Genomic DNA, 17,900 nt, shown 5'->3' with positions numbered 1-17,900 from the left:
TGTGCCTTGCTACCTTGCTGGGGAATGGTTGAACCTTGGTAAATGCCAGGTGTTCACTGTGAATGCCTCTGTAAACGTAGTTTTCGTGTAGGTCAACAATTTAGAGGGTTTTTAGCAGTGTGATATGCTTTTCAAGCTCTTCTTCTTGTGCATTGCTGCAGACGTAATTTGAAGTTTTGGGGGAGGACAGAGCGTGTAATTTTTGTCAGTGTGAGTTTCATTGTTTTAGAGCCAATTCCTCTCCCCTGTGGTTACAGCAAGATTTTCCTTAACCTAGAGTCTTTTCAACACTGTGATTTAGCTTTGCAGTCCTGACGTTTAATTCTTAGGTATATTTTCATGCATTCACTTTCTCTCATATAATAGAAATTTTGCATTTTTAGGACCCCAGTATCAGCCAGTTGAGGGATGATGCATTTAATAAGGCGATAATACGATTCCTTACAGCTTTTTTTAGTCGAAGTCATCTTGACCTCCTGTGGGATTAGGTATGTCAGTTGGATGCCCCTGTTGCACAGCATCCTTCTCGACATGGTATCTAAGAGCTCTGGAAGCTCAGAGGAGCAGTGGTCTGTTTGGCTTGCCCGCAGACAACCAACAGATTTTTTAAAGAATGCGTGTTGATGGAATCCCTATAGGTTACTGCTTAGTAATTTTTGTGTTAAATTTTATGTTTGATATTGTAAAGCATACAGAGGTTTGCTCTGTTTTATATTTGTGGCAAAAACATTGTTTTTTTGATTTTTAAAAGCCATTCTCAAAGCAAGCTGTAGAACACGTGCAAAGTCATCTATCCAAGAAACAAGTGACATCAACTCTTTTTCAGGTAAGATTAAAGTGCTTTCCCAATAAATGTTTCTAATTTGCTTAACAATTGGATTTGGGGCCATTCTTTGCATCTGTGAAAGTGCTGGGGGAGTTGACATATGAGGCTGTATTTCTTACGTGGAGGTTTATCTGGAAGAACTGAAGTTTAATGTTGTCTGTCTTCTCATTGAAATGTGTGCTGTTCTGCCGACATTCTTCGTGAAGGCTTTCCTGAAAAACGCCACTGGAGCGTTTCTATAAATCAATCAAGACAAGACATTGGAGGAAAAAGCCTTTTCCTGTTTGACATCCCAGGCACCTGTGAAGAGCGGGGACTTGACAGGATTTACTTTCTAGTGGTACAGGTGTTGACCCCCACGGTGATTATCCCCCAGATGAAATAGATCCATTTTCAAGAATCAAGAGGGAATGTTTGAACGGCCTTGGTGTCGTGACTGAGGAACTGGACTTTGCCCTGGCTCCTCGTATCTTGAACACAACGCAGTCATGCAGATTTAAATGACAAGCCTCAGAAAACTTGATCCACAACTGATGGGCCGATGTATTTGCTGATCTTCAGATGTAATGGTTTCTCCTCCCCAAAGCCTTTTCTCTCATCCTGTGGGTTTTCTATAGAGGTGGCAGCTTGCAAGGACACGGTCAAATTTTCAAGTGGATAATGTACTTTTCATGTTTCTGTGAGTCACAATGCCATTCATTAATGTAATGATTTTCATAAATGAAAATAATTTATCCATTTCCTGGATTATTCAGTAATTTACAGAGAAGTTAAGTTGATTTTTACCTAGGTGCCTTATGATAGGTTTTATTTACATACAAAATGAACCTGATGATTTTATAGAGAAAATATTGATTTGGCTCCGAGAACATTTGGGTACAGTAACAAACCGCGTACTGCCTTTCTGCCAAAATAATTAGATGGACTTTTCTTAAAATGTAACACCTTTTATAGTCTAGTTGGTTATAAGCTTGGGCTCTGAAATTAAGTGCCCTGGATTTCGAGACCCTGGGCAAGCTACCATACCTCTCCTCCCTTCAGTTTTCCCATCTGTGAAGCAGAAGTGAGAGTGGGCTGTCCCGCAAACGGGGTCTTGAGGATTGAGTGCATGTGAGTTGCTTTGCACTAGGCCGGTCTGTTGCCATGCTCCACAAATGTCAGCTCTTACCAAACACTGTACATTCAAAAAGTGCAACGTGAACATCTGCCGTTTGTTGCCTTCGTGATATTTTCATGTCAGAACTTCAGTTGTCTGACTTTGACGCTGTTCGGAGACAGTCTTGTAGTCAATTACATCTAACGTTGCTAAATTATACCTCACAGTACGTGGATTTTACAACTCTGATGCTAGCTTTTCCTGCAGCATAAATAACATTTAAAAAGATAGTTCCAGATGAGATACAAAGACCACCAAAATTCCCTCTGTGCCTTCAAGGAACAGTCATTTAGGAGCTTCTCCAGTATCTTTCAAAACCACTTACTTTACTGATTTGTTCATAAGAAAATAATTAAATAATGTTCTGGTAAAATAGATCTAGAATGGCTGGTATTCTTATTCAAAGGTGAAGGAAGTAGTCCCTATTGAGTTGATTTAAATAAGAAGGTGTATTAGTACAATTCAGTGTGACATGTACCATCAGAACACAGTGATCAAAGTATAGATAGAAGTTACATGTTTGGATGTCCTGTTTATAGAGGGACATTAACCATAAAGTTAGTTGATACTCTTTGAGTTGGAATTTCTTTTTTTCCCCTTTCTGAGTTACAATTGACAAATAAAAATTGTATATAATTGTAGGTGTACAATGTGATGTTTTGATATACGTATTCGTTAACGGTGAAGTGATTGTCATAATCAAACTAATTAACGTATCCATCACCTCACCTAGTTACATTTGTGTGTGTGTGTTTGCGTGTATGTGTGGGGGTGAGAACACTTATGATCAACTCTGTTAGCAAATTTCAAGTGTACAATACAGTATTATTAACTGTAGTCCCCATGCTGTACATTAGCTCTCCAGAACTTATTTATCCTGCATAACTGAAACTTTGTACCCTTTGACCACCATCTCCCCATTTCCCCCACTTCCCAGCCCTTGGAAATCACCATTCTACTCTACTTTTATGAGTTAGACTTTTTTTAGATTCCACCTGTGGACGAGATCATACCATATTTTGTCTTTCTGTGACTGGCTTATTTCACTTACCATAATGTTCTCCAGATTCACCCATGGTGTCACAAATGGCAGGATTTCCTTCTTTTTAAAGACTGAATACTATACCATTGTGTGTTTATATATATATATATGTATCCATACCACATTTTCTTTATCCATTCGTCCATTGATAGACACTTTGTTTCTGTATCTTTACTGTTGTGAATAATGCCACAGTGAACATGGGCGTGCAGATATCTCTTCAAGATACTGATTTCATTTCCTTTGGGTATATACCAGAAGGGGGATTGCTAGATAATATGGTAGTTCTGTTTTTAATTTTTTGAGGAATCCTTATACTGTTTTCCGTAATGGCTGCGCCAATTTACATTCCCACCAACAGTGCACAAGGGCTCCCTTTACTCTACATCCTTACCAACAACTTACCTCTTGACTTCCTGATAATAGCCATCCTAACAGATGTGAGGTGGTATCTCATTGTGGCTTTGATTTGCATTTCCTTGATAATCAGTGTTGTTGAGCACCTTTCCATGTGCCTGTTGGCCATTTGTATGTCTTTCGAAAAATGTCTCTTCAGGTCCTCAGCCCCCTTTCGAATCGGGTTATTTGGTTTTTGGCTGTTGAGTCGAGTTCCTCGTATATTTTGACTATTAACCCCTTATCAGATATATGGTTTGCAAATATCTTCTTTCATTCTACAGGTTGCCTTTTCACTCTGGTAATTGTTTCCTTTGCTCTGCAGAAGCTTTTTAGTTTGATGCAATCCCGCTTGTCTGTTTTTGCTTTTGTTGCCTGAATTTTTGATGTCACTTCCAAAAAATCATCACCCAGGCAAATGTCAAGACGTTCTTTCCCTGTGTTTTCTTCTAGTGGTTGTACACTTTCAGGTCTTATATTTAAGCCCTTAATTCATCTTGAGTTGATTTTCGTATATGTGTGAGATAAGGGTCCAGTCTCATTCTCCATTTATTGCAGAGACTATCCTTTCTGCATTGTGTGCTTGACACCCTTGTCAAAGGTTAGTTGACCATAAGCGTGTGGATTTATTTCTGGACTCTCTATTCTGTTCCATTGGTCCATAACGTCTGTTTTTATGTCAGTACGATACTATTTTGATTACTGTAGGTTTATCATACATTTAGACATCAGGAAGTGTGATGCCTGAGTTGAAATTTCTTATCAAGGAGAAGAAGGTAGTAAAAAAAAAAAAAAAAGCTCTGAAAGTAAATACAAAATTCTTTTTATTCTTTTTGTTTGCAAAACTAACTTTAGAAATAAATAATTGCACAGGTACATTTGGTGGCAAGAGTCGGAAGGGGTCCTGGCTTACCTTTAGGTTCCTAGAACATGCCAGGCCCTGTGCTTGGCTCTCAGCGTTCTTCATCTTATTAAATTCTCACAGTGGCCTTGAAAATGAGATGTGACTCTCCCATTTTACAGATCAAGGGAACTGAGAATCAGGTGAGGTTGTTTGCTCATGACCCCACTATTGAACTCTCGCTTTTGCACTGCTTACCCGACACATTTTGTAGTTCATTGTGTTGAGAGTGGCAGTTTAGTATATCATATCCAGTCTTAAGAATCTCTGGTGAACTTTTATTTTACTAGCAAAAGTACAGGCTGTTTTATAAAATATGAAAAAATATTAACGTAACAGTTTTTGTAAATAGAAAATCTGTGATGTACAAATTTAGGCTTTTCATATGTCTTTCAACACTTGATCTCTTTTGTCTTTTGAACCTCTTGAGACTTGTGGCCCTTGGTCTTCAGCATCTAGAAGAGTTAGCGAAGATTGCTATTATGTGTCATCATAGAAACACAGGACTTCGGAGCTGGAAAGGGCTTCAGAGAGAGAGTTCAGCTTCCCCTGTTACTAAGGAGGGAACAAAGTCCACTTGGTTTTAGTGACCAGTTCCAGTGTCCTGCCCAGGACAGCAGTAGCCCTGCCAGGGGGTGGAGGTGGCTTAGACCCATGGCAGGAAGTGAGGCTCCCAGGCGAGCTGCGGCGGTCTCACTGCCTGTGTTGGTGACTGTGGCTTCTGCAGACTTCCTAGTTTGATCACTTGCCTTGGACGGTTCCCGATCTGGTCCTTCTTTTTTGCACATTTTCAGGATGATCTACGAAGACACAGAAAACATTAAATTTGCATCATTCAGTGAGTGTAGGGTATGAAGATATTTTCCAAAACTATCTAAGTGGCTCCAGGCTGAGCTGTGAAATGTTGGTGTTTGATATTTTTATAGTTCTTGATTTGAAGTCCATCCCATGGAAAATAAGTTTATGCAGTTTATTTGGTAATGTGTAAAGTGGCATGATATTGAAGTAGATTGTTCTCCACAGGGAAAGGGCACTGCACGTGTGAGCAAGGAGCCCTTGCCGTAATCCCCGCTTAGCCGTGAACTTGCTCAAAGACCTTGGGAATGGCTGATGTAAAAAAAATTTACTCCATGGGTCCCTTGGCTTTTAGTCTTTAAAAGTCAATATTAATGCTGATCCTTTATGATAATCATAATTAACAACAATTATATAATTAATAGTAATTTATAGGATGCACTACATGACTTACAAGGCTCAGTACACACTGAAAACCTGGGGGCCCTTGTTCAGAAATTATTAAGAACTTCAGGATGACAACAGCAGGGCACCAAACCGAGCCCTGGGCTCTGCTGTGGGACTGCATGGGTCACATGCCCATGAAGCTAATTCCAGCCACTTAAGATGTGTCTGTGACTTGCCAGGAGCGATGCAGTGGCACACAGGACAGACCTGTCCTTGCCTTCATGGAACATGCCATTGAGTGGTGTAGATTACTACAAGTAACTAATCGTGACCATGAGTCCACTGGTGAAAACTGGACAAGGCTGTGAAGGGCGAGTACAAGGTCCTGTGGGAGCACGTAATTTGGAGCCTTACCTCGTCTGAGTCTCATCCTTTTCTGTTTTTCACTTTATTATGTTCTTACTGATGCAGTGTGGAATTTCTTTTCCATTCTTTCCAGCCGTACATAGAAGAAATTTGTGAAAGTCTTCGAGGCAGCATTTTTCAAAAATTCATGGAAAGGTATGAAACTTTATGTATAAAATCTTTTTTCCAATAGAGATATATTTGACGTGTAACATTATCTTAGTTATATATATTGTATTTATACTGATAAGATCTTGTACTGTGTAGGTGTACCTCATTTTACCCGATAAGTGCTGTCCTTACAGTGTGTTAATTTATTCATTCAATGAACATTTACTGACCATGTGCTATGTGCCAGGCTTTGCATTAGATTGTTTCCTCTGTACCTTATAATTTAGGATTTGTATATCTTAACATCCCGTTGACCTTTAGTTCTTTAGCTTCCAAATGGTCCAAAATTTAAATAGGCTAAGGAACCTCACAATTAAAAGTATCTTATTGGGACACCTTTGCTAATGCAAGCACGAGTCTATGTCTAATTCATTTGTTTATATGTTGAAATCATACCCTTCAAAGTGAGACATTCTTTACGTAGTAGAATTTAAGTATCGGCAAATGTCTGTAGTCAGATATATCATTAATGTACCTGATGAATACGTCCCTCTGGGTTACTCAAGCTGTAGGGTGCGTCTGTCCTATAAAATTGTGAACATTTTCGGTAATGCCTATAAAAGTGTTCACATGCTTCTCAGGCACCGAGAGTCAGTCCTTCAGTGTTGTGAGTGTGCCTCTGTGATGATGCACCTTTGGAACTGGACTTTCTAACACTGAATCTGCATTCACACTGACGGTACTCTTCTCCATAAACTCGGCTAATTTCTAGACAGCTGTCGTGTGACCGAGCCTCATCGACGGAGCAGCCTGCAGCTGTTCAGTGGTTGCCCTTTAAGAGCAAATACTTCAGTGCAGTTGTTTTTGTTTTTTTCTCCACATGTTCATAGAACTAAAATAATTAAAATAAAAATTAAAAAGTTGTGTCATGGTTCTACCAGAGTTCAAGAGATAATTTTATCTTGGAGTAGAGTCAGTACTTCAGGAAATGAATCTGCATACAAATGATTACATTTTTCTGAGTAGGAGCAGAGGCTTTGCCAAAAAGCCATGGAATCAAACCGAGGGGATAGGATGCCAGCCCAGGGGTGAGACTCAACCAAGCCGTCTCCACTGCTGTTGGTTCTAAAATCTGACTTTTCCCAAACTCCTGGGTCAGCCTCACTGTTACATGGTCCCTGGTAGAGAGGGGAGAAATGGGGATGGTAATTAAAATCGGGGAAGAGGTCTTGTTAACTCCATTGTGTAACCACCAGGTAAACCTGCACGGACATTTTCTCCCACTGAGTTAACCATTCACTGTGTTTTTTTTTTTTTTTAGTTTTATTGAAGTATAGTTGATTTACAATGTTAATTTCTGCTCTACAGCAAAATGATTCAATTATATATGTACACACACACACATTCATTTTCATCTTCTTTTCCATTATGGTTTATCCCAGGATGTTGAATATAGTTCCCTGTGCTATATAGTAGGACCTTGTTATTTATCAATTCTCTATGTAAAAGTTTACATCTGTTAAACCCAGACTCCTAATCCATCCCTCTCCCAGCCTCCTCCCCCTAACCATTCACTCTTATCACCACAGGAAATACAAGTGAAGCTGTTTGCATTTTAGGCAAGCATGCACATTGGATTTTCTGCAACTGTTACCATTTTATATAAATGAATTATTTTTAAAGTCAGTTCATTTATATATATATATATATATATATATATATATATATATTTGGTTCTTTTTATGTTACTACATTATCAAATTAACAGTAAAAGAATCCATTGTCAGGCCAAGAGTTCAGAGTTTGGGTTTTTTTGTTGTTAATTAATTAATTTATTATTTATTTTTGCCTGTGTTGGGTTTTCGTTGCTGTGCGCAGGCTTTCTCTAGTTGCGGTGAGCGGGGGCTACTCTTCATTGCGGTGCGCGGGCTTCTCATTGCGGTGGCTTCTTGGTGTGGAGCACGGGCTCTAGGCACGTGGGCTTCAGTAGTTGTGGCACGTGGGCTCAGTAGTTGTAGCTCGCGGGCTCTAGAGCGCAGCCTCAGTAGTTGTGGTGCATGGGCTTAGTTGCTCCGTGGCATGTGGGGTCGTCCCAGACCAGGGCTCGAACCTGTGTCCCCTGCATTGGCAGGCGGATTCTTAACCACTGCACCACCAGGGAAGTCCAGAGTTTGGGATTTGAAAAGCACAGGCACTCCATAAATAGACCCTTGTAGACTTCAGCATCGTCAGGACTGGCCATGTTCTCTGAGGGCCTCACGGTTCAGGCGATTTTTCTTGGTGGCCACACCGCAGTTTCATAGTAGAGAAGTAAAGAGGAAGTCTTCATGTAGAGAACAGGCTTATGGTTGCCAAGGGGGAGGCGGGGTGGGGCAGGGGTTGGACTGGGAGTTTGCGGTTAGCAGATGCAAACTAGTATATAGAGAATGGATAAACAACAAGGTCCTACTGTATAGCAGGAAACTAGATAAGCCATAATGAATAATGAACTAGATAAACCATAATGAATATATAATGAATATATATCACATGTATCCTGTGATAAACCATAATGAAAAAGAATATATATGTGTATAACCGAATCACTTTGCTGTTCAGAAATTAACATGTTGTAAATCAATTATACTTCAATTAAATTAAAAAAAAAAAAAAGAGGATGTCTTTAGCAGTGCTGAGCCTGCCTCTCCACCTTCTCCTGAGGCCCAGCAGGGACACGGGGTTAAGTTCCCAGTGGGGCTGAATCCCGGAGGGAGGCCTTCCCTCTTCTGGATGAGGCTGGTGAGCCTCGCTTCAGCGGTGAAGATCAGATTGCTCAGCAATCTAAAGCCCACGTCAGGGGTTAGAGTTAAAAACACTCGTTCTGCTCACCCTCGCCGCACCCCAGTCGTCTTTGTATCTTTCACCCCTGCTCTTCCCTCCGAGGCGGCGGTTAAGTCACCTGCAAGGGCTCTGGCTCTGAAGCCCTGTGCTGCCCAGGCTCTGCCTTATTCTCAGCCCCGGTTCCTCCTCCCCACCCAGAAGTGCCCATTCTAGTGACTAGATATTGCCTAGGAATGGAGCTCAAGGAACCCCGTGGGCACACGACAGCCAGGACACCCAGCAGCCGTCTGTACTTCCTAAAGAAGAATTTGCTATCGTATTTAATGGGCAAAATATCTGTTCTTATTTTTTGATGGAGTGTGTGTTCTTTTGGCGCAGGGTATGGGTTGGGAGTTGATTCTCCTCGACTCTTCTCTTGGCCAGCAGGGCCACTTCTCTCTCCCTGGTTGTTTACCCTCCCCGGCTAGTTTGCAGGTTCATAAAATGTGACCAATCACACCCCCCCACACACCCCCACCTCCGTTGCCATCTCTGAACTCCAGAATCCGTGAGAAGGCAGGGTGTGAGCTTGCCTCACACACCAAGTGATTTCAAAGTCATGGATTTATTCACCCCAATGTGGTTTCACCTTTTGCATTCACCATGCTTTAAAAAAAACCTCTTTGAAATAGCTCTCAGAAACTCAAAATTTATTTTACCGACCTCATAGAGATGTTAGGAGGATCAGTGAAACACCCTTTAGAAGTCATTTCAGAGTCACTGAAAAAAGATGCTATGTAATTACAAGAGTTCTTCTGCTTTGAATTCTTAATTTGATTATTAGCCTCAGAAGTATTTTGAAAAGGTCCTTAGAAGGCATATTAGATGAAACCCCCAGGGACCTGGGATATTTGGATGCCTTAGGGCATCGTGTTATAGCGCTGCTAATACCTGTAACTTGCACTTCATAAGAATGCCCTCCCTCTCTTCCTGCCTTTCTCTCTCCTTCCCTTTCTTCCTTTTTTAATTCATTCATTCCTTCATAGAACCCTGAATACCGTTCCTATGTAAGGAATCATGCCGGGGGCTAGATGAAGTCCAACAATCACCAGAAATGTTCTTTGCTTTTAAGGAGTATTCAATCCAGAATGCCTTTCTTCTGAAAAAAAAATTAAAAGCAAACATTTAATAGATATGTTGCTCATTAATAAAAAAACAATCCCAATCATGCCTTTATTAATGGGATAGATATGTTTCTTACTTCATGGATGAAAAAAAACACTCCTCCAGCAGTTGAGTAAACTGGGAGCTTATCAATGCAGTATGACCTCCATCTTGCGATTCTCGTCTGAGGATTTCTCTCCTGCACTGTTTGCATCGTCGTGAGGCAGACATTGGTTTGGGTTCAGATCCGGCTCCACCCATTCTCTCTCTGCGTGACCTTGGGCAAGCTCAGGTGATCTTGCCTGTAAGTTGGGCATCATGACGCTACCTGATCACGGAGTTGTTGAAGGAGTAGATGAACAGGGCCTGGGGCATGCTAAGCACTATTTTAGGGATTGTATTTGCTACCCCTCTAATTATTTGTAAACAGCATTTTTTTTGTCATTGAGAGCTGCACTGTCCAGTATGGTAGCCACTGACCACGTGTAGCTGTGGAACTCTTGAAATACGATTAGTCTGAATTAAGATGGGCAAATACCCACCAGATTTCAAAGACTTCATAGAAAAGCAAGAATGTAGACTATCTCATTAAAATTGTATATTGATTTGATTTAATTTTATGTTGAGATGATAATTTTTTGATATATTGGTTTAAATAAAATATATTATTAAAATTAAATTACGTACGCAGCTTCTGTTACCCGTCTATTGGACAGTGCTGACTCAGATAAAGATGTTACCACAGCATAATGACAATTAAAGGAGAAGCACAGAGTCTTCAATTTGAATCATAAAATAAGGCCTTAAATACCAGGTGAATCCTTTGTGAAAAAATGTTTAGGAAAACTTACTCCGTTTGAGAAGCAACACAAGCAGTACAATTCTAGTTTCTCAGTTAACCCGATAGTTAACTTTTCAGTAATTCCTTACGTTCTTTTTCAGTGACAAGTTCACTAGATTTTGTCAGTGGAAAAATGTGGAATTAAATATCCATGTGAGTATCATCTTTGCCTTTCTTTTTTTAAATAAAAATTTCCTCTGGCTCAGCTTCGTGAGAAAGTATTTTACTCGGCAGCAAACTCCCAAGGGTAACACACTGCCCAAACAGATGTCGTGCTTATGGCTTTAGGCATGAAAACTCCATCCTCCTATACCCAATTGTAAACACTTCGAATTTTAATTCTCTTTTCTCATATTCATGTAAGAATGTGTTTATTTATTTAAGAATGGTTATTTTAAGCGGTAATTGACCTTTTAACAGAAGTAGTTGTAAAAATACAAGTCTTCTCCATAATGTAATTCCCATATGCCCGTGCCTTATGCCATCTTGGTAAAGTTCCTTTTTTTATTCTTAGGCGCAATGATGTAATAAACATGATGACATCTTTTACTAGACCACGGTTTCATCTTTTCTGTTATTTTGAGAATGATAAAAGCAGTCCTCAAAGACAGGCTACTTTCTGACATTAACCCCTTAGCATTGTATCTTCTGTTAGCTTTTCACTGTCAGTAATTCTAGGGCATGTTCTTTACTTCGCTTTTAGAGTGTGCGTTTCTCTTCCCCTTTCCTTCGTGCTCTCCCTTCACATAGGTTTGCAACTGAGAAAAAGAAATAACTGGATTTTATTTTTTTAGTTTTTTACTTGAGCAGTACTATTGGAAGAAGTGGGGTCTTTTCTTCTGCTTTTTTTTTTTTTATTAATTAATTAATTAATTAATTAAATTTTGGCTGTGTTGGGTCTTCGTTTCTGTGCGAGGGCTTTCTCCAGTTGCGGCGAGCGGGGGCCACTCTTCATCGCGGTGCGCGGGCCTCTCACTATCGCGGCCTCTCCCGTTGCGGAGCACAGGCTCCAGACGCGCAGGCTCAGTAGTTGTGGCTCACGGTCTTAGTTGCTCCGCGGCATGTGGGATCTTCCCAGACAAGGGCTCGAACCCACGTCCCCTGCATTGGCAGGCAGGTTCCCAACCACTGCGCCACCAGGAAAGCCCCTTCTTCTTCTTTTAAACCTCCTCTCTCCACCCCATTTCCTGGCAGGATTGAGAAGCAAGAGGCAGTGACACATTTTTAAAAATAATCCCTTATTGGGACTTCCCTGGTGGTCCAGTGGTTAGGACTCCATGCTTCCACTGCAGGGAACACGGGTTTGATCCCTGGTCTGTTGCTGTGGCATGCCGCAGCACGGCCAAAAAAAAAAAAAAATCCCTTATATCTGCTGTGGATCTTCCTTGTGCTTGAGTTCCTTTAGCAGACGTGGTATCCTCATGTCTTCACGTCCTCATGTCCTCTGAGCCCCAGACATGAAGCTAGTGGGCCAGATGCCCCTCCCTGGCTGCAGACATGATATTTGAAGGGTTGTCTGGGGAAACCCTTCAAGCATCTGACCCTTCATTTGCCAGGATACATAAACTAGTAGGCATTTGCTGTTATCTGATGGCCTCTTACCACGAACATGGGACTATCTATCTGCCTTTGTACTGTCTGATGCCATGAAAACTGCTTAGGAAGCAGGGCATTGCTGGGATGATACTGACAAAGTGCTTATGAATAAAGCCTCTTCATAGAGTTACTCCCACTTGGTCTGGTTTCATGCTCACATGCCCAGCATGAGTCCTCTCTACTCACTGACGTTATTGATAAAACATTCACACGGCCAGCATCTGTTGGGCTTTCTGATCACATGGCCCACGGTTAGGAAAACATAGATGGCCTTGACGTGGGCCTATTTTCCTACCATTACGTTCCTGGCCTTGCTGAACTGTTCCCAAACTTTAGACTTCAGAGTAGCTGATGTTGCTTTGTGTTTTGAGTGGAAATTTCACATTCACTTGTCTTCAAAGCGTACATCGTCCAATATAAGATTTATGAGATCGGAAAACGAATCTAACTCGGCTAGCACTGTGTCGTCTTCCCATTTGCCTCCGTGGTGTGCATTCTGTGCAGTCTGCATAGAAGGTGGTTCTAGAACGTTCTGCCACCTTGTGCTTCTCACCGCTCAGTTTGAGGGACCAGTCACGGAAAGGGCAGGTGTATCTGAATCGCTATTTTAATAACTGTATATGTTTTACATGAAAACAACAGCATCATTTTTATGCAGTTTTACGTTTCCATGTCGCATTTTGAATTCACAGTTGACCATGAATGATTTCAGCGTACATAGGATTATTGGACGAGGAGGATTCGGTGAAGTATATGGTTGCAGGAAAGCAGACACTGGAAAAATGTAAGCTTTCTAGGCTCGTATATTTTGCTGGGAATATTAAGAGAATTTTATGCTCGCATCAAAAGGAAACCCCTGTGTAGATTTATGGACGCCCATGATCTCACTCCTGCAGTAATTTACCTCAGAAGGAAATAGGCTGTATTTTGTAAAGCATAGCAAACGAGATGATCTGGAACTGCTGCCTCTTAGGGCTAAATGGGAAGGTAACCAGAAGCCGTGTATCGGGAGCCTGCGGTGGTTCAGGCCGTGGGTGAAGAGCCAGGAATCCAGAGGTGGCCAAGAAGGGGCGTTATGTATGGCCTCCCAGTCCGATCAGACTGCAGAGAATTCTCTGCTTTGCAGGGGAGAGACATTCTCTTCTGACCCACCTGTGATTTAGCATGTGCAGTTTGGGGTGATAGAAAACGTACCTTCCAGTTCTGTGCTGCACGGTGGGCTTTCTGATCCTAAATGATGCACTTTACTTGTCGTTCGTTACCTTTCACTAAATTTTAGTTTTACTTCATCATAACTGCTTGTCGAGGTGTCGAGGATGCCCAGTCTGTCACGTGTTGTTGTTAGAAGTAAATAATATCAATTTGTCTCTTCATACACATTTACGATTTCACCCGACTCTCGGAAACCGCCAGGGCGTGGTAAATAGTCTTCTATTTTATAGGTTAAGGGTAGATGCTTCTCAGGAGTCACACAGCTAGGAAGTGGCCAAGCTCAGCTCCCATGAACCCTCGAGCACGTCCTTTGCAGCCTCCCAGCTGCCAGTGACAGTGACCTGCCACCTGCCCTTGGGGGCGGGAGGCCCTCAGCTTGCTTATTCTGAGGGCTTCAAGACCTGTGGGTGCCACCTTCTCTGTGGTCTGCAATCCAAAGGTCTTATTAAACATCATCACAGCAGGGTGGTGATAGAAGTAGTATGAGGCATTTTGAAAATTCTTTATCATAAAGAATATTTCAAGAACACGTCACTTCATGTGTGCTCTGTTGGGCTTTGATCCCATAATTAAGCCAATATTTGATCCCATAATTAAGCCAATCAGTGTCTCGCAAATGGATTTGTCATACAGAACTCCTGGAAGAGTGGATAAAAATATCAAATTTGAACATCTATCTCTGTTTTGCTGTAACTCATAGCATTATAAGTTGTAGGTAAGTTAGGAATAAGTGGATTTTGTGTGTCCTACCACAGCCAGACAACTGGTATACCTGGGTGTTGTGAAAGAGTGTATCAGTGGGAGTTTAGTCATGCATGCAGAATTCTCAAGTCCCCAGAACCCTTGTAAAAATTTCCTTTCAGCTTTCCCTTGTCCTGCTGAAAAAGCATCTGCTTTCTTTTTGTTTTTTTTTTGCGGTACGCGGGCCTCTCACTGTTGCGGCCTCTCCCGTTGCGGAGCACAGGCTCCGGACGCGCAGGCTCAGCGGCCATGGCTCACGGGCCCAGCCGCTCCGCAGCATGTGGGATCCTCCCGGACCGGGGCACGAACCCGCGTCCCCTGCATCGGCAGGCGGACGCTCAACCACTGCGCCACCAGGGAAGCCCAGCATCTGCTTTCTCTAACCTGTAATTACAGAGTGTGCTGAGTAACATGTCTGTATTTCCTTAATGTGAGTTTGTTCCAAATCTTCAAAAATCTTAAACTGTCAGCGGTTTCTTCTCAACTAACTTTAATATAACTTGAATATAAAAATCTTACTGATTCTTTTTATTATTTGAAATATGATAACTTAAGTATAGATTTAAAACAAATCAATAAAGTGCCATTTTAGGACACGGAGTTTTGGACGCACGTTTTCCCTTCCCATTTGGTCAGTCATCAACATTTTAGAGTCTTACACTCTACGAGCTTATTAAATCTTGACCAGTGCTGAATTCACAATTCCTAAATGCTAAATATGACATGTACAGCACCTCCACAAAACACACACACACACACACACACACACACACACACACAGTGGTACTAGGCAGCGGCAATACATACAAAATTTATTTCCCTGAATTTTATATCCATCTACTTTATGCTCTTATTTAACTGAAACATCAATTCATATAATAATAGAAATATCTTGATTATTGCTTGATTTTTTAAAATAGCCTTTTTATTTTACAGTTATTTTAGGTTTACAGAAAAAGTGCAGAAATAGTACAGGATGTACTATGTACCCCGTGTACCCCATGCCCAGTATCCTCATCTTACTTAGTGTGGGACACTCGTCACAATGAATGAACAAATATGTTATTATTGACTGAAGTCTCCACTTGATTCAGATTTCCTTAGTTTCTGAGAAGCGTTTTGCTTCTTTAAAACACTCAGCACATCTTTAGAAACTTCCCCCAGTATGATGCGTATCGTTTAATCCGTTTAGGTGTATTCTCAGTGCAGATTTTTTAATGATATTTATGTTTCTAGGTATGCGATGAAATGCTTGGATAAGAAGAGGATCAAGATGAAACAAGGAGAAACCTTAGCCTTAAATGAAAGGATCATGTTGTCCCTGGTGAGCACAGGAGTAAGTATTCAATTTTCAACACTCTTGGGTTTGTTTGTTTGTTTTTTGGTTTTTGTAGCAGGACAATTTATTTAAAATACAGGCTTTTTTTTTTTTTCTGGTGAATTATGCGGCTAGCCAGTTCTTGGGGGGATTAGAATTTAGAGCAGGGAGCAGCAGCCTAAGTTAGTATAAAGAATAATTCAGGTATTACCTCTGTCTAATTTGGGAATTAGGAACGTACTAGCCGCCATCGCTGTGCACGCTGACAACTTGTCCCTTTATGAGTATTTATGACTTCCTTCTTTGTGGAATATGGTTGCAGAGATGGCAGAAAATAATCATATCAATGACAAAAAAAAATCACTTGAGTATAGTTAAGAATTGGCTGCGTGACTGAGAAAGACTAAGCCAGAGAAGAAAAAGTAAGAGAAATGTAGCTCCCATCCTTCACAAACTGATAGAGAGGAAGTGACTTGGCTTAGTCAAACCCCAGTTGTCCCTTCAGGGTGCTCCCCAGGCCGTGTTTCATTTGGAGGGAACCTTATCTTCTCAGCACTTGCTACTTTTACCTGCTGTGGACGCTGGCCTTTTCCATTTCCAGCACTACGTTTCTGCCTGTTCGATGTTTTATTTGCATGTCAGGCTGTCATTTTTAGCTCGGCATGTGTAAAAGCAAGCTTTTACGCTGTGTCATCTTGACTTGCAAAGCAGTGTCCCGTTCTGATTTCTTTTCCTGTTAGTAGTATCACCCAGGATCAAAACCTCGGCTTTTATTTACCTGTACAGATGTATATAAAGACACCCAGAAAAACCCACCATCCCAGGAACCTGGGCAGTGCCCATGTGTCCTGGCAAGTGAGACAAGGGCCCCCAGGGGAGGCGGGATGGTGCTTCCAACTATCATAGCTGGGTTCTAAATAAGGTCATCTTCACACAAAGGTTTTGAAAGACTCGAATCTTAATGGTGACTCAAAGAATTCCTTTCAGTTAGTTAGCAAGGAACCTGAGACCCAGAGACATCATTTCTTTGCCCGGAGTCCCCGGACTCCCTGGACAGCCCCAGTGTTCTTTTCTCATCCCTTTGTAGGCTCCATGTTTTGTTGTTTGTCACCTGTATTCATTGTGTTGGTGTTTATATTATTCTAGCATTAGTTTTAAGTGGTTCTGGAAAGTCTATTTTGCTATCGAAGCCAATGAATATCATAATTTAGCTCAACTATAACAGATGAAAATGCCATTGCTATAAATAGTAGTGTCTAATTATGTGCCTCTACGTGCCAACGTATGGACATTAAGCATTTCAAATAAGAGTTACCCTGTGTGCATGGCCAAGATTTTAACTGATTGGAATGGAATCTGAGTGGCCTGCACACTGTATTGGAATCAACGTGAATAGCATTGGCTTCTAGTATCTCTTGAAATGTCTGTGTCTTCATTTCAGACATGGATGTGTGTTTACTGCAGATTTTAAGTGCTTTATTAAAATACTAATTTTTAATGAGTTATCTCAAAGCCTTGGATATTTATTCACAGGAAAGCCTATGGAAAAAAATTTTTGGTGTTGGAAAAATATACGTACAATTTTAATTTTCATGTAGCATTTTTGTTTTACTCAGGTGAGGGAGAGTCGTTAAGTAGTTGTAGAGCTCCTCACTGGTCTACCCATAAGGGAATAAATTAAAAATTGGGGTTATATTGAGCTACTGCTTTGAGCTAATTTAAAAGACTTGTTTATATTTTTTATTCAAATATCAAAACTGTTTAGCATCTTAAACATGTATAAGTATATAATTTAAAGAATTGTAGTAAAGAATTGAAAGAATTGTAATAAAGTTATTTGGAATTGGTTTTGCCAATGAAAGGCCACGGTTTATAGGATTTAAGTAATCTTTAGTTTAAGATTGCCTCCTTAGGGGATGCTTTAGATCGGCCTGTATCAGTATGATTTCCTAAGGTGTTGGCATGAAAATGAGCCAGAGTCACCCATCAGAGATTTCTGTTTACTAGAAGGTTGCTTTTCTCTTTCATTCTCAAATTGAGGATTCCTACTTCTCATCCCCCAAAGAGATAGTAGGAAGTACTGTTCCCAGTTTTATTCTGTAACTTTCGGGTAGTAAAAAGGGAATCAAGGACATGTATGTCCATGAGTGGGGGGAGCCGTCAGCACTTTCATTAATTAAGTCAAGTGTTGTTCATGAGAAGCATTGCTC

The 17,900-nt window shown here is 41.0% G+C and overlaps 1 protein-coding gene across 1 annotated transcript in view; it reads left to right on the top strand.

Moving 5' to 3' along the window:
* GRK3 (G protein-coupled receptor kinase 3) overlaps positions 1-17,900 on the top strand; it is a 123,326-nt gene that overhangs the window by 69,171 nt on the left and 36,255 nt on the right. Inside the window, 5 exon segments of the mRNA XM_032602401.1 lie at positions 752-826; positions 6,003-6,064; positions 10,925-10,976; positions 13,112-13,203; positions 15,609-15,708. Of these exon segments, the coding sequence (XP_032458292.1) occupies positions 752-826; positions 6,003-6,064; positions 10,925-10,976; positions 13,112-13,203; positions 15,609-15,708 (381 nt within the window).

The sequence above is a fragment of the Phocoena sinus genome, chromosome 14, assembly GCF_008692025.1.
Source record: "Phocoena sinus isolate mPhoSin1 chromosome 14, mPhoSin1.pri, whole genome shotgun sequence".
NCBI lineage: Eukaryota > Metazoa > Chordata > Mammalia > Artiodactyla > Phocoenidae > Phocoena > Phocoena sinus.
The sequence above is the reverse complement of the archived record's forward strand: the minus strand, read 5'-3'. Positions and strand labels throughout refer to the sequence as shown.